This window comes from Emys orbicularis, chromosome 9 (assembly GCF_028017835.1).
Source record: "Emys orbicularis isolate rEmyOrb1 chromosome 9, rEmyOrb1.hap1, whole genome shotgun sequence".
Classification (NCBI taxonomy): domain Eukaryota; kingdom Metazoa; phylum Chordata; order Testudines; family Emydidae; genus Emys; species Emys orbicularis.
The window spans coordinates 80057393-80084957 of record NC_088691.1 but is presented as its reverse complement, the minus strand read 5'-3'; the positions used below and the strand labels follow the sequence as shown (position 1 = coordinate 80084957).

At 42.1% G+C, this 27565-nt stretch overlaps 1 protein-coding gene across 1 annotated transcript; it reads right to left on the bottom strand.

Moving 5' to 3' along the window:
- Nucleotides 1-399: 399 nt before the first annotated feature.
- SUCNR1 (succinate receptor 1) lies at nt 400-26847 on the bottom strand. Its single transcript, XM_065411362.1, has 2 exons — nt 26776-26847; nt 400-1386 (listed from the first exon to the last, which is right to left on the bottom strand). Exons 1-2 carry the CDS (start codon nt 26845-26847, stop codon nt 400-402), a joined length of 1059 nt encoding a protein of 352 aa, XP_065267434.1.
- Nucleotides 26848-27565: the final 718 nt, after the last annotated feature.

Sequence of the window (27565 nt, the reverse complement as noted above, 5' to 3'; positions counted from 1 at the left end):
TTAAGTTAAAACTAAGGTGACCAGATGTCCCATTTTTAAAGGGACAGTCCCGTTTTTGGGGACTTTTTCTTATATAGGCGCCTATTACTCCCCACCCCCTGTCCCATTTTTTCACAGTTGCTATCTGGTAACCCTAGTTAAAACAGACAAGTGCATAAATATTATATTCTTCTATCATATAGCAATACTTAGTCCAGTCCTGTGACTCTTGTTAATATAACCAGCTATTGAAGCCAGTGAGAGTTTTGCCTGAATAAAGATAGTAAGATCAGGTCTATTATGCAGTTGCTTAGTAATGGCATCATTGTGTATGTACTAACCAAGCCTAAATGAAGCTAGCTACATAAGCCTCAATATTCAGCAGTAAAAGCTGTCCCATACACCAGGGTCCTTTATTTCTCAGTGTGTTCCCGTGTCAGAGTGCTTTGTCGTCACCTCATTTGCTGTGGGTGTAAACCTTTTTAAGAGTTGTCTTACTTTAGTCATCAGCATCTCCCTGAAGTGATCACCCATTAGGAAATAAAAGATAGGGTTAATTACGCTATTTAAAAATGCAATAGGCCTTGTGATAATATAAATGGTGTTGATGATGTTCCGTGTGCACAGGGATAGCTTCCAGGATTCCATTCGGGAGGCAATCCTCACATTGCGCATTATGTGATATGGAGTAAAGAACAGTGAAAAGATAACCAGTGCTATGATGACTAAAGAAAGAGGTTTCTCAAGGGCCTGAGCAGCTGTGAGCTGCTCACTACGTTTCTTAAGAAAGAGAACCATCTTCACGTAAAAGAAGCACATAACACACAGAGGGATTACAAACCCCAGAAGAGTCAGGCACATGCTATAGATCAGGTTTTTTGCTGGATCTCCAGAACTTGCATAATCGATACATTGGTTATCATTGGCAGTATTTCTAGATCCTATGAAGGTGATTATTGGCACCAGTTCAAGTATAACAAGGATCCATATGGCAACAGAGAAAACAACAGCTATCTTCCTCTTCTGTAGAAAATGGTCTCTGAAAGGATATTGCATGAGCATATAACGATCAATGCTGATAAAGGTAAGGAAAAGGATGCTTGTGTATAGGTTTACATGCAGCATGAACCTGTTGCTTTGGCACAAAATGTTCCCATATGTCCACTTTCCTTTGGAGTAGCTTGTCACCAACATTGGAAGTGTGCACAGAAATACAAAGTCTGATAGTGATAAGTTAAACAAGTAAATATTGCCACTTTTCCAAACTTTCAGGCAGAATATGTAGCCAAACACAACAATGCTGTTTCCAATGATGCCAAAAATGAACTCAATGGTATACATGGTAGAAAGGTAATACTTTTGCAGGGTGTTATCCATCTCCAGGCAGTCATCTGTCTTATTCACATCCTGGGAAGTTAAAAAAGTAAAATTAATAGTAAGAATACAATGACAATTACAGTGCTATTCTATTTTTTGGTATCACAACTCATATTTCCTGCTCTGCAAAAAATGTGTCTTATAAACACTTAAACTTTCTGTTTCAAGGTCTTGGTATCAAAGAGATGTAAAAACACAATGATAAAAACATACGGATGAAATCCAGTAAGAATTCTGCCTCAGTAAGAAATTGAATGAGGACTTTGGGATTTTGTATGACAACATTTATTTTCCTGAGAGTCTCCCATAAGACAGAGCACAAAGGTGATTTTGATTCTTCGTGTCCATTATGCTACGAGTGTAAACTGAAAGCATTGTGTTATCCTTACCCAGCACTGGGCTGGAGGGAGTGTGATCGGAGGGGAAGAGAAAAAATACAAACAAGCAAAATCTGTCTCGTAACAGCATTTTTTGGAAATCCTCTGCTTTTGTGCCTGTGGAGCTTTACTCCCACATCTTACTCACTGCTTACTAAGGCAGAAATCCCATCATTTCCAATGGGACCTTTGCCCAAGTAAGGAATGAAGTAGTAGTACAGGATTGAGCCATTGGTATGACTATGCTCTGAAGAAGTTTCTATTAGTCATGGTGGTTAAAAAAAAAAAGGAAACAAACTTGTTTGTTAACCAATAGGAATATTTGCTATTTATGTAGTCACAATAATAAACTAATAATAATCTTGTTTATCAGAATTACATGGAAACAGTCTTATAGAAGAGATAATGTAGCTACAGCATGCACTGTAGTTTACATTTGTGTCTCAGGAATTCTGAGGCAATATTGAAGAAATGGAGATCTCAGTATTTGCAGTTTAATAGACCATAATATTATTTGTCTATTTTTCACAATACAAGCCAATGCTCAACAGATTAAATCCAAAATTCACAAATGTCGGCAGACTCAGGGCCAGCTCCAAATCCCACTGAAGTCAAGGAAAAGACATTAGCTAAATTCAAGTTCAGAATAACATTAGTGAAATGTCAGTGGTGTCAGGGCCGGCTCCAGGGTTTTGGCCGCCCCAAGCAGCCAAAAAAAAAAAAAAAAAAAAAGATCGCGATCTGCGGCCTGCAGCCTGCGGCGGCAAATCAATGGAAGGTCCTTTGCTCGGAGCCGGAGTGAGGGACCGTCCGCCGAATTGCCGCCGAATAGCTGGACGTGCCGCCCCTGTCCGGAGTGGCCGCCCCAAGCACTTGCTTGACAAGCTGGTGCCTGGAGCTGGCCCTGAGTGGTGTAATCTGTAAACTTTTATCAATTCACAATTTTTGTAGCGAACATTTTACAAGTAAACCCCAGAGATCTATTCAGCTCTCTGTATGGTGTATTATTATAATTATAATTAATTATTTGTATGACAGAGTGCCCAGGGTCCCATTCTGTCGAGTGCAGTGAAGTTGAGAGACAGTCCCTGTCCTGGAGAACTTTCAGCGTAATATGTTTTCTGTATTTTAGCTAACATGTAACTATTCGATTGCTGCATGCTAAGGGAAATGCTTTATTAAGGGAATATAAGCACACACTTTTCAAAGCTGTAAAAATACATTGTTCAGCACCCCTTTCTAGTGTAGGCTTCTCTATAAATAATTACATTTACAATTTTAATTCCCTGATAATATAAATAACTCTAATAAGGCAAATTACCCAGGATAATTGAGAATAACATCCACAGTTTATTGCACCTTCTCTTTGGTTATTTAAAACAACTGTTTTATTATTCTCCTTTTTGATTTCAGAATAAAATATATCATGATGGGCTAAAGAGCCTTTGTCAAAATTCCAGAGAGGACTGGGATACTTTGTCTCTGAAGCAGTTCACCCACCTCTCCCCAACAATATGCAAATTATACCTTGGGCTCAAAAACATTGCTTTGCCTTTAAATGCAGTAGATTGCACCCGGTATCAACAAATCTGGGGGAAGGATGCTTCTATTTTCCCCAAATGACACAGGTTGATTATTGTGCTGTATCTTCAATGTACTCAATATATTTTTCAGGAACAAGTATAAACATTTCTACTAGAGTGTACTTAGTGAAAGTTTGTTTGCCAAGCTGTTTTGCTTTCTTAATAGGTTACAGTTATGAGAAATTCTTTCTATTTATATGGGGAAGTACAGTAATAGATTCTCTAGTTCTTCACCCTTCCCTCCCTGCATGTCAACAAACACACACACCTGGTTTGTGGGGCTTATTACAGGCTAAAGAGGGAATTTCTGTAGGAGCCCATTATTAAAATATTGGCAGCACATCACTGACAACATATGGTGGGAAAATGAAACATAAGAAAAATAGAAATTAGATTACAACTTAAATTCAATGAAGTCTCAATTAACACTTCCTAAGAAGGGAAATTACATTGTCTCAAAATCTGCTATACATAAGGTCCGTAAGATGCTCTTTCTCTGACATTCCTATTTTTAATGTTTTGTATATTTATTGTTTATATTGTCTAAAATATATAAAATCCATCACTGAATTATATGGGTAGCTGATAGCAAGATACTCTATTGTAGCAAGAAAAACTTCTTTTAAAGCTATGAGATAAAATAGTTATATGAAACAAAAATGTATACACAGATATCGTGTACTAATAGATTCTTGTAAAAATATTGATAGAATCGCCACGAGTTTTTGACTTTTATCAAAGCAACCCCAGATACTGCTTTTAGCTAGCCCTTGCAATTCAAACAATTAGGAACAATCTCAAACCTTTTGTTTAAATATAAAAAAGTTTAAGCAACCAGATCACTGCACACTACATAAGCATTCACATTTTGAATGAAAAAAATGTTAAAATATTGAAAGCCCCATTATTCCATGTACATCCTGTAAACAGACTTATTGATCACCTTCAGAGCAATATTCAGGATACAGGTAACAGAAAGGCAGAATGAGGTACACTCTTCATTTAGTAGTTTTTATATGGTTAGCCACATCTTTAAATTTTGTTAACAAAGGGACAAAATTTTAACATTTTGTCATAAGCTTTAAAGAGTATAACACTGTAACAGTTTAATATGAAAGTCTAACTCACTAAAGATTACAACTTACCATTTTGTGGAATGAGTACTGTCTCAGTAGACACTCCTTTATCTATGACCGGATGAAAGCTTCTGGCTTACTAGAGTGCAACTGAACACAGTTGTCTCAGCTTATTTTGCATATCATGCAAAGGTGGTTAATTATTCAAGAGTACAAGGAAAATTGTCCGAGCTTGCTGTGTGGGAAGTTTCACTGAAGTGGAAAGTATTGCAAAACTTATTCTGAGTCAACTAGAAAACTAATGAAATAATTCTTCTTTGCAGAGACCTATTCAAATCTGACTATATGTGCTGCGGTAAGTAGCCAGAAATGTTCTATTGTACTTATTTATCATATTTATTTGTAAATGGCTGGTGTATGCTGAAAGCATCTTATAAAAAGATTTTGAATTCAGTAAACAGATGTTTAAAACTACTATTTCCTAATACTAATGAAATATTCATAACAGGAGGATATGTACAGCCTTGTGGCTGAATCTCAGGACTAGGAGTCAGGAGATCTGGGTTATAATGACATTTCTCTCATTCATTCACTGACCTTGGGTAAATCAAACAACCTTCGTGCCTCAGTTTCCCCATCAAAATAAGCAGAACGACTCTTTCCTACCTCCTGAAGGTGTTATGAGAATTAATTCACTAATGTTCGTAATGTGCTTTGAGATCCTCAGATGGAAGGAAAGTTTAAACCATTGTATGTTTTATTGCCAGATTAATTTCAGTTTTCTAAGGACCAAGGAAACATTCAGCATGTTGACAGTTAAAAATAAATGCAACACAAAGACTAATATAATTCTATCATTAATGATCAACTTGCCCCCCATATTAAGTGTTTGTCTTAGTTATTACAATTTACACTATTAGAGCAGAAAACATTTTAATACTTCCAAAGCTTTTTATTTTGCACTCCAGTGCTGTAGAAGAGTGTTGGATGTATTTTCTGAATCAGGGACAAATACTCTGCTGCTGTTGACTGGCACAGCATCACTGAAGCTAATAAACCTGAGCTAATTTACACCAGTGAATAATTTACCCCTCAGTTTCAAAATAGGCAGGCTCATTTTTCACTCCAGGGTATCTGCACATGCTGATTTACATGACTAAATGTTTTGCATGAAAAAAAAACAACAGATATTTATCTTCAAGTTTGATTTTCATATGCCTATTGGATTGGTGCACTCCGTTAATTTTATTTTCACACAAATTCAGTTTGCAAACAAAAGTTTGAATGTTTTTGCATGTGCAAAAATTTGGTCACGATAGCTTGCACAAAAATTAAGGCAGATTTAAAGTATACCGATAGTTTTACAGGTCAGCTTGGCACCACTCAAACTTTTGGCCCTGTAGTATAGTGAATCAGGAATATCCAAACTTGGTTAGGTAAAGATCAACTTTCACTGAAAACTAACAGCAAACTATTTTTAAACATACCCCCCAAAAAGTTTGACTTAATAATTTTTCAAAATGTAAAAGCACTTGAGCGCTTTGTGGGGGGCCACTGGGAACACCAACATTCCTGAAGAAAGGCATTTCTAGCCCTGCCAAACCCATTGTGAGATCCATGAAGCAACTTAGGCTACACCTATCCTACAAAAAAAGACCCAGATGGCAGTGAGTCTCAGAGCCCGGGGCAACTGACAGGCTCTAAAACCCAGCAAAGGGGTGAGTGGCAGAACCCAGGCTCCAGCCCAAGTGGAAACACGACACTTCAATTGTATAGCCCCACAACCCGAGCCCGAGTCAGGTGACATGGGCCAACCGCAAGTGTTTTATTGCGGTGTAGGCATACCCTGGGTCTCCCACATAGTTGCCCTAACCACTGGACTAAAGAGTCGTTCTCTCATATTTATCCACAGTGGAGCAATCACTGGGCCAGAGTCAGAGAGTGAAAGTGACTCTGTAGTCTAGCAGTTAGGGCACCCACTTGGGAGGTGGGAGACCCAGGGTCCTGACCCCCTGCTCCAGTCACTCATTATTTACCCACCGTGGAACGGCTTCAACTGGAAGGACTGAGGAAGCCTCACATAGGAATATCTGAGACCTCAGTGGTTAGAGCAACCTCCTGAGAGGTGGGAGACCCCCCCTATTCAAATCCTCCCCCCCGGCAGAGATGAATTGAACCTGGGTCTTCAACATCCTAGATGAGTGCACCAGGCTAAGAGTCATAAGATGGGCAGCACCACCTCCTCCTCCGGCCATTTGTATGGAGTGAAGCAGGTGCCTAAATCAATTCCCACAAGAGGCAACTAAGGTGCCTTAGCTCCCTGACTCCAGGTGGTGAGTTCCATTCGTGAATTACTAGGTGAGATAGGTACCAGGGCCGGCTCCAGGGTTTTGGCCGCCCCAAGCAGCCAAACAAAAACAAACAAACAAACAAAAAAAAGCCGCGATCGCGATCTGCGGCGGCAATTCGGCGGGAGGTCCTTCGCTCCGAGCAGGAGTGAGGGACCATCCGCCGAATTGCCGCCGAACAGCTGGACGTGCCGCCCCTCTCCGAAGTGGCCGCCCCAAGCACCTGCTTGGTAAGCTGGTGCCTGGAGCCGGCCCTGATAGGTACCCAAGTCCAGGTTGCAGGGAGGCACCTACCTCTGTGAGAGGGGTTGGGCTTATTACAAATTCCTCTCATCAGCATCTTGTTCTAATTAGCTTAGGCAGCTCCATGCCTAATATGCTGGCTTTTGTGGATCACATTCTTAGGCACTTATCTCTCCCTATTCATTGTATAGGGAGCCTAGGCACTTAACTTGGTCCTTGTGGATCTTACTGTTGTTCCTGTGAGTTTCTAGGTGCCTAAAAGTTAGGTGCTGTGATGCTCAGCATTGCAACGCCTCAGGCCTTTTATGGATCCCACCCACAGTAACCATCTTAGCAAGTCAGATCAGCAGTCCATCTAGCCCAGCATCCTGTCTCTGACCCTGGCCAGTACCAGATACTTTAGAAAAGCAAGAGGAAAAAAAGGCTTTAAACCCGCTTTATTTTGGTTTACATTGCATCAGTAAATTTACAGCTGCAAGGTAAATCAACAGAACATGTTTTCAGCTGACAAGTGTGTCTATAAAATGGTTTGGATTGGTTTCATTAAATTGATTTTTAAACTGATTTTCTGCACTGCCTGTGGAGAAGTTGGCTATGCTGTGAAGCACGAGAGCTTATATACATTCCAAAACTTAACAAAAATATGTTTTGATTACATACCTATGTACATGTAAAGTTTGTGAGAGAGAGATGTTAAGAAGCCAAAATTTCTGTTGTATAACAGGTTGATGCTCAGTGTGGTATATGGAAAGGTATAGACAGAGGGCCCAATACTACAGACCTGTCTCACCAAAAAAGTACCATTCATTTCAGATTATATTGTATATGAAGGTTGCAGGCCCAGGCTCACATGTATTTATTTTTAAACAGGATGTTTTGTGAAGAAGCTCATTAGGTCTGAATTTCATGTAAACAAAGAAGAATTACTTTTTTTGCACAGCTAATGGCAGCCTCCTGAGAATTACTGACTGGCCTTAAATCAATAATACTCCACAGTGGCCCACAATTTGTGTATTGAGATAGGGAGGGCAGTATGAGATCAAGAAAATAATTCTGATTGACCCTCAGGGAATACTGTAGCACTTTCAGAGTATTTGTGCAATAAATTCCCACAGGTCAGTAACATAGGAACATTTACAGAGCACTAATTGCTTGTAACTAAGGGTAAACTTTAAATAATCGAAATCTGATCATAAACAGGATATTCATTGCAGAATTTCTTAGACTGATGGTATCTAATATTTGGATAGCATTATTAGTGTACATGACACTGCACTACATGTACTGTGTCAAAACAAATAATAGATTCAGGACGCAAGGAGCATGCATTCTAAAACCAGAGAGAGTAGTGTGTGATATCCTCACCAGTGGTCTGGGCACATTCTCTCTTCCTTCTCTGCAGAGAAAAATCAACTGAGTTTTTGACAGCCTCATTGGCTTCTAAAGAAAATGCACCACACCTCTCTTCTTTACAGTTTGTCCCTGTAACTTCAAATGAGTCCCTGAAAGTACTAGGGAAAGTCCTTCCTCATGTGAAGACGCTCACCTACAGAGCCCCATGGACTTCAGTTCAAGCACACATCCTATTCATGTAAGACTGTTAGGCTATGGTGTCATTAGCAGGACAATGATTCCAGCTCTAAATCCCTTTGTCTTCCAACAAAGAAAAGGCTACTCCTCAATTGTCTGATGAAAACTGGAAAGAAAGAAAGCTTAAACCCAGGAAAGATTAAAAGGGATGTTGTTAGGAAGAGGAAAGTATTATGAAGAAATGGGAACGCTACAACCACATACACAATCAGGGCTCTTGCCTGAGGTGATAAGACTGCAGTCTTGTGGTCTTAGATTCTTTACTATTCCTGGATATATGTGTGTATACACCCACACACACACACACACACACACCCCGAGCCAGAAGACTAGGCCCTTTTGTCTTCAACATTGACTGTCCAAGTTTTCCATGCTATATTGTCAAAACCTGGAGTTCCTACTAGGTACAACTACTATTGCACTGCTGTAAGTATTTCTGGATTCCTTACATTTCTCTTCCCATCCCCCTCAAACACACAAACCTGCATGATAAGATGACATTGCAGTAACATAAATAAACAAATAATGGACAATCTATTACTTATTTTTGAACTGGGATTGTTAGAAGGGCAGTGATTCAACATTCAAGTTATGAAAAGAAAGAAAACAGATTTTGAAAAAGGTGCAAGGAGGAGCAGGGGAAAAAAGGAAAAAGATAAGAAAATAAAAAGCACCACAGGATCACCAAAGTTTCCACTTAAGAAAAAAGAGAAGTGATCTGGACATATTTAACAGAAGCTGCAGTAGTTCCTTTCTACGTCATGCATTCTCATCCTGGAAACAGAGCATGTCATAGCTTTTTATCTTCAGTATCTACAGTATCTTCCTTGTGGTTAGTGCCAATGAAGCAAACAAAAGAGCAGTCATGTTTACGGTGCATTTAGCAACAATACTAAGAGTTATGAAGTTGCCATGATGGTGATTAAGAAGATGAAACAAAATGAAAGTCACGAACAGCAGATGTACGTGAGAAGATGACCACTTAGATAACACACTGTATGGTTTCTTCTTTTCATCCAGATGCAGTACTAGAGACTGGGAGGAGGAGGAAGTAGTTTTAACCATGGTTAATTAATAAAGACAGAAATCCATAAGAGAGACCAAGGGTGAAATTTTTCAAAAGTTTATCTCCTAATAAAGTCATGGGAGTTTTACTGACAGAGTTACACCAGCAATGAGTGCTTTGGAAACCCCAAAATAAATCACTGAGAGAAAACTGGACAGAAGAATGAGCCCCAGAGAAAGTGTTCATACATGAACAATGCTAACAGGGAGAGTAGTACTGGGAGACCACCACGTGTTCAGGAGACTCCCAGACACTTGCATCATCACAAAACAACTTGCACTTGGTGAATCCAAACTCATAAGAACATAAAAATATAACAATGACCCTACTGGGTCAGACCAAAGGTCCATCTAGCCCAGTATCCTGTCTTCTGACGGTGGCCAGTGCTAGGTGCCCCAGAGGGAATGAACAGAACAGGTAATCATCAAGTGATCCATCCCCTGTCGCTCATTCCCAGCTTCTAGCAAACAGAGGCTAGGGACACCATTCCTCCCCATCCTGGCTAATAGCCATTGATGGACCTATCCTCCATGAATTTATCTAGTTCTTTTTAGAACCCTGTTATGGTCTTGGCCTTGGCCTTGTTCCTTAGAGCACAGGTTGACTGTGTGTCATGTGAAGAAATACTTCCTTTTTATCTTCACTTTCTACAACCTTCCTTGTGGTTAGTGCCAATGAAGCAAACAAAAGAGCAGTCATGTTCACGTCGCATTTAGTGACAATACTCACTCAATTTCAGTTCAATGGAAGAATTCTTGCTCTTTGTATGAGGCATTTTTGATAAACTTTTCTAAATTTGATTTTTGAGGTGATGTGTTCTTCACCCGAACCTGTAATCTACTCAAAGTGAAAGTCAAGGATGACAGGATTGGGCTCTAAGTCTTTGTCTCTGCTTTATCTCTGTATATTTTCCCTGGTTATGACGACAGCCCTGTTTACTGAGCTGACTTTGGAGAGAAGTTGTGGTTTTAATACTTTGCCTGCTAGTGAATAAATGTGGATGTTACTGTGCATTTGTTGGACAGGATGGCAGCCACAATCAAGAAAGATCTGTCAGATACCGTACGGTATCAGAAGATTACCAGCCATATCCTTCCTTCACGTATACACATGCAATACTAAAGATATTTGGTAATTAAGGGAAGGATGTGGTCCTACACATTTCATATACCATATCTTTGTATCCTGTTTTTAATATTAGAGATATCAGGTGCAGCCTTAAATGTCAGAGACTTGAGCAAACACCTAGTGTAAAGAAAATTAGGGGCTACAGCTGGAGGTGCATGTGAATGTTTGGCCATAATTACTTATTTTTGGAGGCTCACCTTGAAAACTATAGCCAGGCTGTGATGGGCGAGTTAAATATAAAGTAGATATTGAGAAAAATAAAATAATATCTGCAAGGAAAGAAGGGTGGGAGTGCACAGGTACAGAAGAAACACCATCCCACACTTCAGGAGGCACTGATGTAGCGCCAACTATTTTATTCAACATTTATCAGCTGTGTCATGATCCCTTCAGAAAATTCACTCTAAGGGTGTTTTCTGATGAAGGTAGCAGTCTGTTCAAAATGTATCTATGGCTAAGTCTAGATAGAGAGCCCAAAATGTGATCCTTATGTAGCTATTACCTAGGCAGACCTCCCACTGACATGAGTGAGAGATCTGCATGAGTAAGAGCAGCAATATTGGGAGCCAGGTCAGCTGTAGACAGCCTCAATGTCAAAAGGAATAGTATGTAAATAAATGGTCACTGTAGTTGCCTAACAAATAAGAATCAAGAACAATTTTGAATAGGAAAATAGTGGCTCAAGGCCAGAGGAAGTCACATAATAAAATACAATCAATACATACAAATTGAGAGATGGCAATAAATAGATTAAATATACCCCCAAAGCATTTGGCTGAGATAAGGTAACTTCTTCTAAAAATATCTGAACACTTTTGTACTTAATGGTTCAAAGCCATCTTCCACTGATGGTCTGTTTCTCTTATGGAGCCAGTTACAAATAGAAATGACTGTCTGTGAGACAAATTAATCTTGTAACACAAGCAATCCTTTATTAGGATGTAATTATGGTAATGAAAGGTAGCCTCTGGTGGCCTTGAATCATTTTATTTTTCTGTTTCAGAGAGAGACAGGTCGTAGATATCCGTGATTTAGTAGTGACATAATGACATGATGTTCATCAGTCTTTGCAGATGAACAGAAATATAAAGGTTCCTACCCTGAGGCATTTGCAATCTGAAGCTGACTTAAACTATAATGAAAAAGTGATGGACCATGGGGGGAGGGCAGCTGCGGAATAGAAGGAAAATAACAAAAAGCAAGGGAAAAGAGAAAACTGCTTTCAGGACAACCTTATTTATAAAGAATGAAGATCTGATGATACCTTGGCATCAGTTTCTCACTGCTCTTCTTTAGTCTAAGGCAGTGGTGTGCAATCTTTTCCTGTCACGCCCCCCAACCCCCATACCAGTAATGGAATCTGTCCATGCCTCCCCATCCATTACTGCACAGTTGGCTCAGCAGAGTAGCTTGGGCTGAAGGCAGAGCTGGGGGCAAACCTATGGATGGGGGGAGGAGCTGGCCTGGGGTGAAGACAGAATGAGAGGGGAGTTGGCCTGGGCGCAGGGGCTGTGAGCCAGGGTCAGGAGCCAGAGATGTGGCTGGGGCCAGGAGTAGAGCCGCAGCTGGGAGCTGGGGGCCAGGGCCAGGGCTGGAGCTGCAGCTGGGGAAAGGACTGGAGTGGAGCTGGGGGCAGAGCGGGGCTGGGTGGCAATCCCTCCCCATCCCCATGGAGGGTGGCCCAGGTCCCACCGAATGTTTCTTCATGCCCCCCAGGGGGGCACGCCCCACAGTTTGGTGACAACTGGTCTAAGGTTCCTGAGCTCCCATGTATAGCACTCATTCCGCATTTTCTTCCATTTAAGTCTTTTCAGTGAAAATGCTTGTTAATAAATATTTTCAGATTTTGTTATGAACATTGCCTATTGTTTAGCTATGAAAATTGTATATGTAGGCTGCTCTTTTGCTGAAATGTAGGTGGTTTTAATCATTTAGGTGCCTTATGCTGCGAGTTCCTTAGAGCACAGACTGTTTTTAATGAGGCCTTGGAAAACACCCAGTGCACAGCAAGCAAACTGTAAGCAGGACCGTTTTTAGGATTTATGGGGCCCTATGCAGTATAATTAAACTGGTGCCCCTATGCTGGTGCATTTGGCTATGTGAATACTGGTGCCCCTATACTGCCCCTATACTGGTGCCCCTATGCCAGCGCATTCAGCTCTGTGAATACTGGTGCCCCTACGCCAGAGCATTTGGCTTTGTGAATACAGCTCCTGCCTTTTGCCTAGGAAGGAGACTGCAGCGCGCACTGGGTGTGCGGGAGCCGACCCACTCTTACCTGCTGTTCCGGTCATAGGTGCGGACTCTGTGGGTGGGTGCTCCGGGGCTGGAGCACCCACAGGGAAAATTTAGTGGGTGCAGAGCATCCACCGGTGCCAAGTTCCCCACTTCTGCCCCCCTGCCCCCACACGCTGGCAGCCCTGCGCTTACCAACTCCTCCCCCTCCTTCCCAGTGCTTCCAGAGCACCGCGAACTGCTGATTTGTGGCGTTCAAGCTCCAAAAGGGAGCAGGAGGAGCAGGGATGGGGCACGCTCAGGAGAGGAGGCAGGGAAGAGGCGGGATGGGGTGGAGCAGGGGCAGGAAGAGGCGGGCGGGGGCTTGGGGGAAGGGGTGGAGCGGGGGCAGAGCTTGGAGTGGAGGGGGGGGGGGTCGAGCACCCCCCCCAGCAAGATGAGAAGTTGCTGCCTCTGGTCCCTGTGGTGCCCCAAATTTTCGGGTGCCCTACGCAGCCACGTATACTGCATATGCTTAAGGACAGTCCTGACTGTAAATGTGAGAAATAATCAACCAAATTTCTCTTGCTCCAGGAGCAAGAGAATTTCCCTTGCTTCATTCAGGATTATCAATTTGTATTCCCTTTTCTTGTTCTTGCCTGGAAGTGCTAATATGTCACAAAGGTCCTATTGTTGCTTGTCACCTGAATGACAGCTAAATCCAGAGGGAATCTTGAGACAAGAGAGAAAGCTACCTTTTTAACTATTTACAACTTTAGGACATTGTTCCCATGAGCTTTCTTAGACAGCCATTTGCCTTGAATTAAAGGCCTACCCAAGCTCCCTCAAGGGCACAGAAGATAATCTGGTTCCTGATTCTGGCAATTCCACTGACACTCAAGAAAATGGGTGTAGTACAGCACCCCATGGAATACTTTCCACACCTGGTCACTTTCATACCGGGAAATATTTGAGGAGTTCCCATCAGAAATACAAATTGTGAATTCTTTCCTTAGACAATTAGTCTGGAATCGAAGTGTTTGACAGATCTCCCAGAGGTGGGACAGATAGTGAGAGAGCAGTAAGAGTTCCTCTGAAAATAACTGAAGAAGCTGAGGGACTAAAGTGATTGAAAGATCCAGTCCAGGGGTGGCCAACCTGTGGCTCCGGAGCCACATGTATCTCTTCAGAAGTTAATATGCGGCTCCTTGTATAGGCACCGACTCTGGGGCTGGAGCAATAGGTGCCAACTTTCCAGTATGCCGGGGGGTGCTCACTGCTCAACCCCTGGCTCTGCCACAGGCCCTGCCCCCACTCCACCCCTTCCCACCCCCTCCCCTGAACCTGCCGTGCTCTCGCTCCTCCTCCCCCTCTGCCTCCCCCCCCAGCTGATCGGGAGGTACGGGGAGGGAGGGGGAGGTGCTGATTGCCGGTGGGCGGGAGACGCTAGTAGCGGGGGCGGGGGGAGCTGATGTGAGGCTGCTGACGTATTACTGTGACTCTTTGACAATGTACATTGGTAAATTCTGGCTCCTTCTCAGGGTCAGGTTGTCCACCCCTGATCTAGTCAATATGTACAGATACCATCTCACGTGAGTAGATTAACAACAAGTCTCCTATAAGCTTCCTGACATGGACTGGCCATCACAGATACCATCAGACTGGTAAGCAAATAAGGAATAGGAGAGAAGCCAAAGGGCATTGCCTGGAATTGAAAATAGGTCTCAATCTCACAAAGTGCAGGCAGCATTAATGGTACAGGTTTCCTTGTAGGACAAGAGGTTTCTCTTCAGGGTTTTCATTATCAGAAAGGCCCAAATACCATGCAGAAATGGGCCTTGCATCCCGTCAATCAGCCTGGACAGAACTAGCACTAAGTGAAATTTGTCTCTTCTCTCTCCTACCATGAAAAGTCTTGAATTTACCACCTTAAAAAATCCTCAAAATCTGTCTCATTCCAGTTCTTTCCACTCAGAAAAAAACAAAAACAAATAAAGCCTTTCTTTCCTTTCCTTCAATTCCACCATTCTTGGGCCTATATTTAACAATGTCATCATCAAGAAAGTTGCTTGTCAACCGTTACTCCACCTTTCCCCTATACTTAGGGCAGGAAACAATGATACATGCAGAATTGTTTGTAGGAGCAGGGCCTTACTATGCTGTGTGTAAGGGCATGATCCTGCAACTTTTATTCATAAAAATTGTCCCACTGATGTAAGGGCTATGGGACCATGACCTAAGAGCAGACTCGCATAATGGAAGGTGCTCTACGCTATACATACCGTACCTGTTGGCAGTTAGGGACTGCTAAATAGAAAGAGATTTAAAGTCAGTGGAAATTAACAAGTCCTACAAATACTGTTTACAACACTATTTATTCAATATTCACTGTGTCAAGATATAACATGCTTCTTAGCTCCCAGCATGTATGGGTTTACAGGGAGAGTCCTGGTTCTCTTTCTATCACATGGGGGATCTGGATGCTGCTGCTGTAAAAAGCAGACAGGAAACTGCTGCAGTGGAGGCTACTTAGGGCGAAGGCTGTGTCCTCTCCCCTCCCAGCATGCTGACAGCTGGAAAGGCCTCTGCTATTTGTTACCAAAGCCCACATCCTCACAGGTATGTAGGCATCTGACTCCCAGTGAAATCAACAGAAGTTAAGTGCCTATATACCATTGAGGATCTGAGCCCAAATGTTCTGGGCTGGTGTTCTTGTTTTTGAATCTTCTTTGTGTTAAAGCCAAACCTGAGGAAAGGCACTTCTGAACTGTATTTTGGGGCTTCATGTTACCTTCCCCAGCTGGCCCCTGGCTTACATGCATCAACAATGAATTCAGTGCTGTACAAGATAAAGTTTAAGTCAGCCCCTACATTTAGTACCTTATAATCTAAACAAGAGGCACCAGTAGTGTAAACAAGATCCCTGGCATGAACACATGATATGGTACAAAACGTAACATATGAACCATGGTAGGAATCACCAAGGGAAAACTGAGCTATTGCGTAGATTTGCATCAGTTTCATCACAGCAAATTTATGTCTGTTTGGGGATTTTAGTAGCTCACTTTACTATTTGTCAACTTTGTTTGGAAATATTTTTATTACAAATGCAAAGTAGGCCAGGGAGAAAGAGAAAACACACAGAGAAGAAAAGTTATTGACATCTGCATGTTGAGCAAACTAATTATTCCTACAGTGCAGCTGCATTCTTGAATTTAAACCAGTATTTGCATGCCTCATCTTTAAAACATGAGTTTAAAGAGAATGAAGTCATATAGTGAAATTGCTATTATGTAGATAGCTGTAAAATATTTAGCATGAATAAAGCTAAGACAAGCAAAATCGACAGAATTAAATGACACATTAGCTTCCAACACTTTTGAAGTTTTCAAAACAAGCAGTACACAAATATATTCAGTGTTATCTCACCTTGGTGAATTATGCAAACAAAGTCTCTAAAAACTTATCTGCTATAAGGAAATTAAACAGGAAAAAAATCAGGATACAAACAACTGTTGAAACTGCTTATTGGTCTGTTCTGATGATTTATATGGAACAGCTGTCTTTATTTATTTATTTTTAAAACCAGAGAGTATAGAAGCTAATCTCACATTTCTCCTAGCATGGTAAGGACAGGAAGGAATGGAAAACAGAACCAGGGCAAACAGAACTAAGGCAGCGTAAGTGGTTTCAGCTTTCTCAAGGTTTGTTTTCTTTGCTGTATGATTTGCAGTACTTGCCCGACAAAAACATAGCTGAATATGAATACATATGAAGTGAAATTGGAAACCAGCAAAGATTGAGACCATGCTGAAAATAAGTGTGAAAGCTATGTCTGTCTCTTGAACTATTATATAGCCTTTTAAACATTTTTGCCAGAGGAGTTTTTAACTCAAGGCCATGACCAAGAAAAATACAGGTATGACTAATAGCAGAATGATCCACAACTTTGTATAATGACAGCATGCAACTTCTTCAAAAAGCTCTGCTGATTTCACTGGGTAACTAAGAAGAATATAATGGCCCCTCTTACACAACTAGGAAACAGAATCAATATACACACATAGTAGTATGGAAATAGTATCTGGCCAACTGAAATATAGACAATCTCTCCAAAGTACCGGATGTCATGACTTGTGCAATATAAAAGCAGCAATGGAACCGTGATAACAAAGCAAATGTGTCAAAAGCAAATTGACTATGAAAATATTACTTGACCACCACTATTTCATTGTAAATGAATTAATAACTGAAGCCACAGGATTTACAAGCCAGCTTAGTGCCTAGCAGGTGCCATGCAATAGAGTTTAATCCTCATGTACAAAAGTCTGTTTTGATTGAGTTGTCGTTATTCAATATGAGAACTAGCTTTGATTCACAGAGGTTAGACAATGAAAAGGCTTAAGATATATTTTCCTTAAATGACTAGATCTAGCAGCAACATAAAGAAGATAGCATATTATACATAACCATCATTTTACACAGCTACGTTGATTAATTTCATCTTCAAAAGGAGAGCAAGTAAATGAACTAATCTCAAATCTACACGTCTTTGGTACAACTGAATTGTAAAATTCAGCATAAGATGTATTCATGGATCCTGCAAGACATTGAGCCAATCGTGGTGATGGGTGCAAATTAAACACTTTTGCAGCATGTGTGCACATTAACACTTCTTACGCAGTCCATTTCCAGTTGACAGCCAGAATTATACTGGACTGATAATGTTATGACTTACCTGTTCATAATGGGATCTGTGAAGCTATTTACCCCTCACTCCTTTGTCACCTTCTGTGTTTGTTTTAAAAGACGGGTGTTTTACTAACAAAGCAACATGGCCCATTTGGTGGCAGGACTTGTACTGGCAGTCTGCATGTGGAGTTGCTCCCCCATAAATGGCAGTCAAAAAGCTTGTGGCTCCAAAGCCACAGTCAAGACCTGGTATTATCACTTATGTCGAACAGTTTGTTGGGATTACAAGATGTTGGCAGAGTTAAAATGTTTTGGCTAGGCTCTCCACAGTCACATTTGGAGTCATTTCTCAGATTCCACTTGGTCACATTGTCACCAGTCTTTCCCATCTCAGCTCTCACTCAAATTAGAGTATACCAGTGTTTTCATTTGAGGTCGGTGCCTGAGAGGTGTTGTTCTGAAGGAACCACTCTCTAAGATTATTGGCATTTCCCACTATTTTGTTGCTTTGGAGCCTTTCATAGTGATATTTTGGGGGAAGGGATTTTCAGAGGAAAAGCTATTTCTGGACTTTGGCTTCCTGGGTAGTGGAATGTGATATATTGGATCATTCACCTGTTCCCCCACCTCCTTTTTACTGAACACATCCCACCTCATGAGGGTCAGTTTCAAAGTCCCTGAGATGATCCTACAGGATTGACTGAGTTCAGTATCAGTCTGTGTGCATGGCTCGAGTGTGACCCTACTGAGGTACAGTGTGCCGCAGTTGACAAACAAAGGGCGAGACAGGTTGCTTGAAGTGTTTTGGGGTCAACTCCCCATTTTGTATTGGCCAGTTTCTAGAGTACACCATTTCTGGAGTTCACTTTCTTTTTCAGCTTCTTGACATGGTCTTTAAATGTCAGTGTTTGGTCTAATGTGACCCAAGGTATGTCAAGAGCTGGGATGGACAGGCAAGTGTCAGAGTCAGGCTGAGGTCAGAGCTGGAGATCAGAAATAGTTATTAGAATGGAATCAGGAGGTAAGAGTCAGAAAGAGAGGGGAGGTCTAAAGTCACAACAGGCCGGAAGTCTGTATGGTTGCCCAGACCACTTCCTGGGGCACCCTCCAGAGTTAAATAGTGAGCATGGCCAATCAGAAGGCCACATGGTACTGTCACTCGGATCGCTGTGGGCAATACTTCCTGTGTTGCCTACTCTCCACAGTGCTCCTTGGATATTGCACTGCATGGCCTGCCAGTGATGATGTGGGAATGTCCATTGTCCCAGGCTCTGTGGCCCTAATTACTAAAGTGTCACCTATACTCTTCTATTTACTGTTATTAACATGATAAATGGTATTAACCTATTTCCTAGAAACTTGTTGTGGTAGTAGCTCTTCTGCTGCATGGTGTGGAGGGGAGCAAACACACTAACCATAATTGCATGTGACCAGGGGGCACAGAGGGCAGGAAACAGACTTCACATATGTTGGCAGGCTCTAGCACTACTCCTGTCTGGTTATCCACATCCCCAATGTCTATGTACCATACCCTGTGTATGGCAACAATGCATGTATTGCAATACAAAAATGAGGGAAGTGGCCAGTCACATATGCATGCTCTCAGAAGAACTGGGGCAAATTGTCCTTATAACTTTAACTTCCCCGCATTGACTTTCACCACCATTTATAAGTGTCATGCAGCCATAGATGTTGCTTTTGATGTTCGCAACAATATACAGTCCAGATTTTTAAAAACGTAATTAATGGAACAGAACTTAACAAGGGGGAAAGAACATTCATGTCCTTTTTCCCTACACATACAGCAACTGGGACTTTCCCAGGTCAGTATATGTGAAGCTGTGGTTCTCCTTACTGTCCTCCAAGGTGAAGTAGTAGGGGAAGGGAGGTGGCCCCTGGTGCCACGTGGAATGTTGAGGGGAGATGGAGGGAGGTGCTGTAATGGAGTTCTCCGTGGGCTGCAGAGTGAGGTGGGCCACTGATTGTTTCACCTGTCCATAAGGCCCACAAGAACCTGCAGAATCTATATTTGCTGCTGGAGAAGCCCCATTATGTACTGGTGCATCTCCCTCTCCTTTTCCTGCTGGGACTTCTGGGCCTTTCCCCTGTCTGCTCTTTCCTTCTCCAGGCTGTCTGCAATGTTCACCCTCCAGGTCCTTTGCTCGCAGCCTTATGCAGCACTGGCTTGCAGGATCTCATTGAACTTGTGTCACAGATGCACAGAATCGGTGCTATGTGCCCAGCTTTGGAACAGTCTGTAGGAGGAACCCCTTCAGAGATCCCCTATGAGTCTCACTCTTCCTGAAGGGTAAGCCATGTGGCTTCACCACCTCCTTAGACTAGACCTTTGGGCCTTCAGCACTCCTGCTTCACACTGTGAGTGCCATTCAGTGAGTCCAACTGAGGTTGACTCCTATTGGAAACTTGTATGCTCTTCAGGGATTAATGCACTTCACCAAGCACTTGCAGTGACATCATAGGCAAAACAGATGGTTTATTCGTTTACAGGAACACAGCATAGGAAGTCCTTTTGGGTAGCCTAGAAAACTGAAGTTTAAAACATAGCCCAAGTCCATTCTGGTTATCCCAGAGCCCAGCCAAGCTGAGGTGAACTTTTTGGTTCAAGCTCCATCTTTCCCTCCATCGTCAGACTCCAGGTGAGAGCCCTGACACCTTCCAGCAGTCAACTCTTATCCCCCCACTTCATACCTCTCCAGTCTTGAGCTGGTGATTGTTGTTCAGCTTCCCTAAGGAGAGGCGGGGAAGTCCATATCCCTCTGGGTCATTGGTTGCTAGGTGTCAGTGTCCAAGTGATTGGATTTGCAAATGCTTCATTGATATAGGAACCTAGCCCCAGACAGTTAGGCTGCACCCACACCTACGTCTCCTAGCCTGCCCTGAGAGCAAACAGTCCCTTTCCACCCCACCCGCCCCCCGGATAACAATACAGTATATAGGGGAAACTGAGGCACAAACAGGACTCAGAAATATTACCAAAATATTCCCACTTCATCACAACATGTCATCCTAAGTCCTCTTCTTTCTCCTCCTTATCTGTCTCAGGCATTCTGCAGGTGTGGAGTGCGAACCCTTCAAGGCCGCATTGGTGGCAGCTACAGATAAAACACAGAGGTATCAGTATAGTCACAACGGAAAGTGAAAGTTAAGATTTAGAACTCCCTTCCCTTGCTCCCCTAAAGTGTTAAACAAGACCCGCTTATTGACACTTCTGCTTCAGAGTGCTTGTGCACAGCACCACTCACAGCATCAGCCTTGGCGATTATGACCCTCCAGGAAATGACAAGGGAATTGCTCAGTTGCATGAACCTATGAGTACAGGGCAATGGCAATTGTAGTTTTAAGAATGCTTGATAGAGATCTTGTAGGTGCTTGTCTCTATCTGAGGGATTGGAGCAAATGCGGTTATATCTTAGAGCTTGGCTGTAGACAATGGATCGTGTGGTGTGTCTACAGCCAAGCTCTAAGATATAACCGCATTTGCTCCAATCCCTCAGATAGAGACAAGCACTTACAAGATCTCTATCAAGCATTCTTAAAACTACAATACCCACCTGCTGAAGTAAAAAAACAGATTGACAGAGCCAGACGAGTACCCAGAAGTCACCTCCTACAAGACAGGGCCAACAAAGAAAATAACAGAACACCACTAGCTGTCACCTTCAGCCCCCAACTAAAACCTCTCCAGCGCATCATCAGAGATCTACAACCTATCCTGAAAGATGATCCTTTACTCTCACAGATCTTGGGAGACAGACCTGTCCTCGCTTACAGACAACCCCCCAACCTAAAGCAAATACTCACCAGCAACCACACATCACTGAACAAAAACACTGACCCAGGAACCTATCCTTGTAACAAAGCCCGATGCCAACTCTGTCCACATATCTATTCAAGTGACATCATCATAGGGCCTAATCACATCAGCCATACCATCAGGGGCTCGTTCACCTGCACATCTACCAATGTGATATATGCCATCATGTGCCAGCAATGCCCCTCTGCCATGTACATTGGCCAAACCGGACAGTCTCTACGCAAAAGAATTAATGGACACAAATCTGACATCAGGAATCATAATACTCAAAAACCAGTGGGAGAACACTTTAACCTGTCTGGCCATTCTATGACAGACCTGCGGGTGGCTATCTTAAAACAGAAAAACTTCAAAAACAGACTCCAACAAGAGACTGCTGAGCTGGAATTGATATGCAAACTAGACACAATCAACACAGAATTAAATAAAGACTGGGAATGGCTGAGCCATTACAAACATTGAATCTATCTCCCCTTGTAAGTATTTTCACACTTGCTTCTTATCAAACTGTCTGTACTGAGCTATCTTGATTATCACTTCAAAAGTTTTTTTTCTCTTACTTAATTGGCCTCTCAGAGTTGGTAAGACAACTCCCACCTGTTCATGCTCTCTGTATGTGTGTATATATATCTCCTCAATATATGTTTCACTCTATATGCATCCGAAGAAGTGGGCTGTAGCCCACGAAAGCTTATGCTCTAATAAATTTGTTAGTCTCTAAGGTGCCACAAGTACTCCTGTTTTTTTTAGTAAAATAACAGGACACAGTCGATGGCTGTGCCCTGTTAAGTTGGGGGTGCCATCAGTACATACATCATTGAAACGGGAAATACGATTACACACTTACCCAAGTTTCCTTCCCCTGCATCGGGCTCACCTGTGCTCAATTGCCCGGACTGACTGGATTGTGGTGGAGTCTCAAAAAGGTCCTGGCTCATGGCATAGCTGGACCTCCATCCTCCTCCTGTTTCTCCTCCACCTCTTCCTCATCCTTGCTGTTCACACCAAGGGCTTGTGGCTCAGGCTTCTCAGAGGTATCCAGGGTGGTTTGCGGGCAAGGGTGCAGTCTCTGGCAAATAGTGCATGCAGCTTTTTGTAAAAGCAGCAGGTCTGTGACTCAGCACTAGATTGACTGTTCACCTCCCTGGCCTTCTGATGGCTGCCACAGTTCCAGCACTTTCATGCAGCACTGCTGCTGGTCCCTGCCATACCCCTTCTCCTTACCCCTACCCCCAGTGCAATCTACTGGTAGATGTCCATGTTTCTAGGGCTGGTCCATAGCTGTACCTGCACAGCCTCTTCCCCCACAGGCCCAGCAGATCCAATCTCTCCGGTCTACTCCAAGCCATGTTTGGAACATGGAGCCAGTTCAGGCAGCTGAGCAGTTGCACACAAGAATGGAGAGCTGCTAGGTGTGCTCTCCAAGCTGGACAATCAGGAAAAGGGATTCAAACATTTGCAGGGCTTTAAAGGGGAGGGAGGGCCTTCCGTTCTCCATGACCCCTGGGCAGTGGAGTTCGCAATTGTGACCAGACTGGTCTGTGTCAGGCGTTGTCGGACAGCTGCTGGAGGACTGTTAGGGTCAACATAAGTAACACAGTGTCTGCACTCGACCATTGCTCAATGCCGCTTGGGGATGTACTGTTACTGCATCACTGTAACAGGACACTTGCATTAGTGGAAGACAAATTTAAGCATAGACACATACGCAACTATGTTGACGCAAGGTGGCTTATGTAAATCTAGCTTTGTGGTACAGACCAGGCCTTAGATTGGTTTGTGGCATGAGATTATTTTTATCAATATAATCTTTCATAGTGTACTAGTTCTTGTCTTAAAATCTTTTCCATATGCCACTGTGGCTAAGGAAGCTAACGGCATAGCAATGACATTCTGCAGTCATTTTTGAATATTATTCTGTGTTTTTAGAAAGTATGATTAAATCCTACGCAGAATACCATGTTCTGTTATTTAATTCACTGTATCTTGGATTTGGGAATCCACAGAATAAGAATGGAGCTATGTATATTTATTGTTGCAGAACAAATCTTATGCCACATAAACGTCCTTTGCATTTTTGGTAAATTTCCATTTACTAGCAAGAGGAGCATACATCAGATAAGGCAGAAAATGCAAAAGGATGGAAGTGCAAATTATCATTATAAGCTCTCACTTATTCTCTCCAAGTACTAGCTGACCCTAGCCTTCAGTCTTTGAAATGATCTAGGAAGAGAAGATTAGCAATATCTTGAATCCTCCTGTTTTCACCTTTGCATTTAGTACATCTTAGAGAGGGAATAACAAGCACTTACGAAGAAACCTGAGCTTCAGTGTGCCTTTTTGCCTTTGAAGGAGTATTTTTAAAAATGTACCTTCCTTTGATTTGATGATATACAGTTGTTATAATGTCCTGTGGAAGCTCTCTTTCTGAAACTGCTAGAAGCCATGTCCACGTAAATTATGGTCGGTGTTCATTTGCCATGATTCTGTGGCCATTAAATTTGCCAGAGACTCTTCATCCCTGTAATGTCTGAGCACCTCCCAAGTGTTAATAAACGTAACCTGACAATATCCCCGTGAGATGAAGAAGCACTATTATCACCATTTTACACCTGGGGAATTGAAGCACAAAGATACATCATGCCTTGCCCACGTTCACACAGGAATCTTTAGCAAATCTTGCAAACTGCAAAATATGAGCTAAAATTAGTTTCTGGTACTATGCCTGCCCAGGAGCCAAATGCCGGTTTTTGTGGTTTTATAGCCACATCATTTTAGTTTTAAAAATATTTTTTCCTGAAGTGTTGTGTGTGAAACCAACGCAGACTAGAGGGGAAGCTGAGAAATTACCTATGCACCAAGGGCTTTCAAATAGAAAGTAAACAAACAAAAAGATATTTTCCCAGTTATCTCTTTTAGTCTGCTGTGCCAAAGCATTACAGAATTTAAGTGCAGCTCAACACAAAAGCCATACGCTGAGAGCCTGATCTGACAATATAACATTTCTTACTTGATGTTGCCATTACTGGTTATCTATTCTAGATGAAGCTTTTGGGGGTGCAGCTGTGTGAAGTAGCAGAGAACTTTCCTGGCCTAAGCACAACCTAACACTGTATTGCCATCCATGAAACTGATAGTAAAACATACAGTAAGCTAAACCCTTCCTCCATTTTATACACAGCAGAGAGGCTAACACTTTGAAAGGACAGAGTTGTAAAGAAAATACATATAAGATACTAGCAGCATACAGAAGATACTTGTGCTGAAGTGACAAAAATCTACTTGTCTACACTACCGCGCGGGATCGATCTAAGATACGCAACTTCAGCTATGTGAATAGCGTAGCTGAAGTTGACGTACTTAGATCTACTTACCGCGGCATCTTCACTGCGGTAAGTCGACAGCTGACGCTCTCCTGTCGACTCCACTTGCGCTTCTCGTTCTGGTGGAGTACTGGAGTTGACGGGAGAGCGCTCAGCGGTCAATTTATCTCATCTATACTAGATGCGATAAATCAACCCCCGCTGGATCGATCGCTGCCCGCCGATCCGGTGGGTAGTGTAGACAAGCCCTTAGATTCCTGACTGAAGAGTTAGTTTAGAAGTAGGAAAATCCAGCATTCACACTTGGCTCTAAATGGAGGATAAGCCTGTTCAGGCTAGCAGTCAAAGATCAGGCTAACATTACTTATAAAATTTCTTAGTGTCACGTTACCTTTTTCACATATCAGCTTAACTAAAATCAGACTTTTCTCTGCACAGCTTTGATAGCTGTGTACAGCAGTTCTCACCAGAGCAGTTGGAGGGCTCCACTCTGGAGACCAAATCCTGCTAACCTGCAGACCACTCAAGCTAAACTACCACTGAAACAAATGTGTTTTGACTGAGACATACATTAATACACAGCTGTTAATTTTACAGGATTTCTTCCTATTTCTTTTCCTATAAGGCTTCAAGCTATTATAGTCGTTTGCATCTAGATATACAGTTGAAAGTGAACTAATCTGTCATTAAATACACTTTAGACAATTTCTATTAGACTTTGGTCTATTATTTGAATCATAAATTTCAATTAGATTTCTTGTGACTTATGAACTGCTTGGGTCATTCAGTCTCAACTATAGTGAAATGTGTTGCTATTTCCAAAGACCTTTTGTAAATGACAGTACCTTATCCAACTCTTTGGGTTTATCCCAATGGGGACAAACAAAGAGCATGTAAAGCATGAAAGTAATACCAAGGGGAAAAACCTTGCTCTCTTCTTAAGTGACATGTGGAAGTGAAGTAGTTATTGCACATGAATGGCCAAGTAACGCACACTGCTTCTGTAGCGTCACTTCAGCATGTATTGGGGTTTGGAAATAGTGTATGTACAAACCCTGTTATCACAGAACATTACAGCCAACTGTTGTTTCTAGCTTGATTGCAAAGAAAGGACTGAGTGAAATGTTTATTTTTGGCTTATTTATGTTAGTCCATAAAATGTGCCTTGTTCTTCTTACTGTTTACTTTCAGTCTCTAGGTCAAACTCATCCCTTTTAGAGAGCTGCTGAGCTTCCCAAGTATGCTCACATGCTCATTTGTCAGCTGCCTGTGAGCAGAACGCCGTCCCCCCCCCGCCCGAGTAGCGCTAATTCTGCTGTCTACCTTCTTGTCATCATCATTTTTAACATGCACAATCTCAAGCTGTCCCCTCCAGAAAACGTCTTTAGAGATATACAAGTGTCTTTACTAAATGTATAGCACTGCTGTATGACAGAACTGTAGAACTGTTTATCTGTGACAGGTTATAAAATCCCTCAGAGAATGGCAAAGAAAAGGATGGCATGAACGACAGAGTGCGATTTATCACAATACCATGACATAGTTTGCATTTTACATTTCCTTCCATTCGAGGATCAAGGCACTTTACAAACACACCAGTCCATGAGATACTTAGTAAAGAGGGAGCGCTGTCCAGTAATTTAGCTACTTGACAATGCTTCCTCTTTACTAAGTAAAACATTTCTTATGTTTTAAATGACATCTACATATTTAATGGTTGACAAAACAAATTTTCTATTTGTATCTCTTATAAACTAAAGTATTCTGGATACACATCCAAAGTTCTGGTGAAATGTTTTTAAGACCACTCCAAAGAGATGGGGATTGGTTGAGGTGGGGGATTGATGCTAAGATGCACTATGGCGGCCTTTGTTTCTGCATCCCCAGTTCAAACCTGCCTCAAGTTGGTCGTGACGGATAGTTGGCCTTTGTGAAAAGACCTACCTGATTGTGTCTAAACAGCTCCTTGTGGACTGCTGTCTGTGTCACAAAAATTGGCCATTCTGCAGCTGGCATCAAGAACTGAATGTACTTGAAAAGGGTACTTCGCAACTCAGAATTTTATTGAGGCACATTGGTGGGGAAATGTCCCCATGCTGAACCTGTTCTGAAGACAAATGAAGGATTTCAGTTTTTAGGACTGATCATTTGGCATCTTACATCAGCAATAAATCCCTTACAAATAATATTTTTTTTAAATCTCCCCATCGGTGACTGTTGTGTATTTCGTACTCTTACCACCCTGAGCAAATGCTGAGCCATCAGATAAACAGAGGCAAGGAACAGCAATGTAAGGATACACAATTTTCATTTAGAAAAAAAACCCCTGTCTCTTCCCTCCCCCCCATACATCCTTGTTATCATCCAAGCGTCATTTTCAGTACTTAGCATCAAATTCATGCTCTCAGAGAAGGACAGCTGTACTTATTTTCTAATTTCTCCACTCTGACTGGTCTGCTTGTGTCTATCAACTACTTATAAATCATTCTCACTTGCTGCATATGTGACTTCACCCACAAAGCTTATCCAATCCATACTTCTACAGTTGATAAGAAAGAAACAAGAGCATTCCACCTCTATTCTTAGATACTTTAGATTCACAGAGTAGAAGATTCTTTCTTGAAGAAACAGAGGTTTAAAGGGTACTACTAAGAGGGGGGGGTAAATTATAATTATTTTGTATTTACTTATTTCCTATTTTGTGAGCAGTCACATTTCCCCCCCTGCATTTCCA